General features: G+C 38.4%; 1 protein-coding gene across 1 annotated transcript in view; it reads left to right on the top strand.

Annotated features, from left to right (window-relative positions):
• depdc5 (DEP domain containing 5) overlaps positions 1-1,894 on the top strand; it is a 64,265-nt gene that overhangs the window by 51,942 nt on the left and 10,429 nt on the right. The window contains exon 37 of the mRNA XM_015393118.1: positions 740-774. Coding sequence (XP_015248604.1) covers positions 740-774 — 35 coding nt within the window. The remainder of the gene's footprint in view (positions 1-739; positions 775-1,894) is intronic.

The raw sequence follows: 1,894 nt of genomic DNA on the forward strand, positions 1-1,894 counted from the left end.
AAACTAAGTTTCTACTGATTAACAAAGTTTCCCTCGTCTAACATTTGATAACATCATCATCCTCACAGTCCTTATCTTTTTTCATTCATGTGACAAAGAGATACAGGATCCGGTTCTCCTCAAAGCAGGCTGCGGATCCTCATCAAACAGCTGGTGTGTATGGAGTGATATTTATTTCATTTTTGTTGCAAGCAAAGCATCCATTTTCTAAATGGAAATTTAAAAAAATGCACATTTTGTAAATTTAAATACAGAAAAAATCCAATCCAGAAATATGTAATTGTCTTCACCTCAGGCCGATACAAAGGCTAACATTTACCAATAAAAATGTTGTTGCCGTCGGTCATGCAGGGCAATAGAAATGCATCTTTGTTCTTTGCTTCAGAGGAAACTCCGCCCCCACATGTTTTGAGGATGTGATCTGTGAAAATTAATAAAACTCAACTTTTTTTTTCTTTAAAAAAGAAAAAAAGAAAATATAAAATAAGTTGAAAGAAATTTTTGGAAAAAAATATGAAAAATACATTTTGATATCAAATCTGAGATAACAGCAAATTTACTCTAAAAAAGCATTTTTTCTTCAAATTTTTATTTCAGGATTGTATTTGTTTGAGTTATTCATTTACAGAATGGGTTTCTTTAAAAAAATGCATTTATAAAGTGTGCTCATTCCTTGCAACAATAATGGATCACATTTCCCTCCATAATGGTGTTTGTCTCCTGCATGCAGCTGATGTAGCTGTAGTTTCCCCAAAAGAACAGAAAACGATGAATGCGATTGAAGTTTTGCTCCTCCACACAGTCCGATCAGTGCATGGGACCCGGTTTAACTGTGGAGCTGATCCGGTTGTAGTCATGTTGGGGTTTGGATGCATGCTGTGGTGTCGGTGGCTGTGGGTCAGTAGTGCTGCGGTGTACAACCTGCTCCTTTCTCCCCCACTCCAGCCCTTCTATTCCTAATTCTGCTTCTGCTTCATTTTTTTTGCTTCCTTTTTTTAACTCTGTTGTGTCACTTAAATGCTGTAGTGAACATCAGCTGCCTGCATTTCAAATGTTTTATCCTAATTAATATTGCGGTGCATATCCGAAACAAACTATAATAATTAGCTAGTCACTGTTGTTACAATGCAACAATAGTGACCCTATTATTAAATAATGTAGGGATTTTATACATTGCCTGAAACTACACTGCATACATCCTAAAAAAATTGACTTGATTAAATAATTTAAATTATATTTCTAATCCTGCTTTGTAGTCCAGGTCAGAATGATCCATAGTATGATGTCAGAATGTGAGACACGAGGGGAAGTTAGTAATTCCAGACATGTAAAAGAAAGACTATGTCTGAAACAAATAATGGTGAGTATTGAAATAATCATCAACTAATCGATTAATCGTTAACTGGAGTGTAGAGACTCTAAAACAAGCCTTTAGCTGAGCTGAGCGACACACTTGGAGCACCAAAATTTTAAAAATGATGTAATTATTTTGCATTTAAGATAAAAATTAAATAAAATGGCAGCTCAGTGACGCAGTGGGTAGCACTGCTGCCTTGCGGCAAGAAGGTTCTGGGTTCAGTTCCCGGCCCGGGGTCTTTCTGCATGGAGTTTGCTAGTTCTGCCTGAGAATGCGTGGGTTCTCTCCGGGTACTCCGGCTTCCTACCACAGTCCAAAAACAGGACTGTTAGGTTAATTGGCTTCTCTAAATTCTCGTTAGGTGTGAGTGTAAATGGTTGCTTGTCCTGTTTGTCTTGGTGTCGCCCTGCGATGGACTGGCGACCTGTACAGGGTGGACCCCGCCTCTCGCCCATTGACAGCTAGAGATAGGCACCAGCTAGCCTGACGTAGTCCGACTCAATTCTAGTCAGAATGAGTCTGATTCTGCTCCATAGA

This window comes from Cyprinodon variegatus, unplaced genomic scaffold (genome assembly GCF_000732505.1).
Source record: "Cyprinodon variegatus isolate N-32 unplaced genomic scaffold, C_variegatus-1.0 Scaffold625, whole genome shotgun sequence".
Lineage (NCBI taxonomy): Eukaryota > Metazoa > Chordata > Actinopteri > Cyprinodontiformes > Cyprinodontidae > Cyprinodon > Cyprinodon variegatus.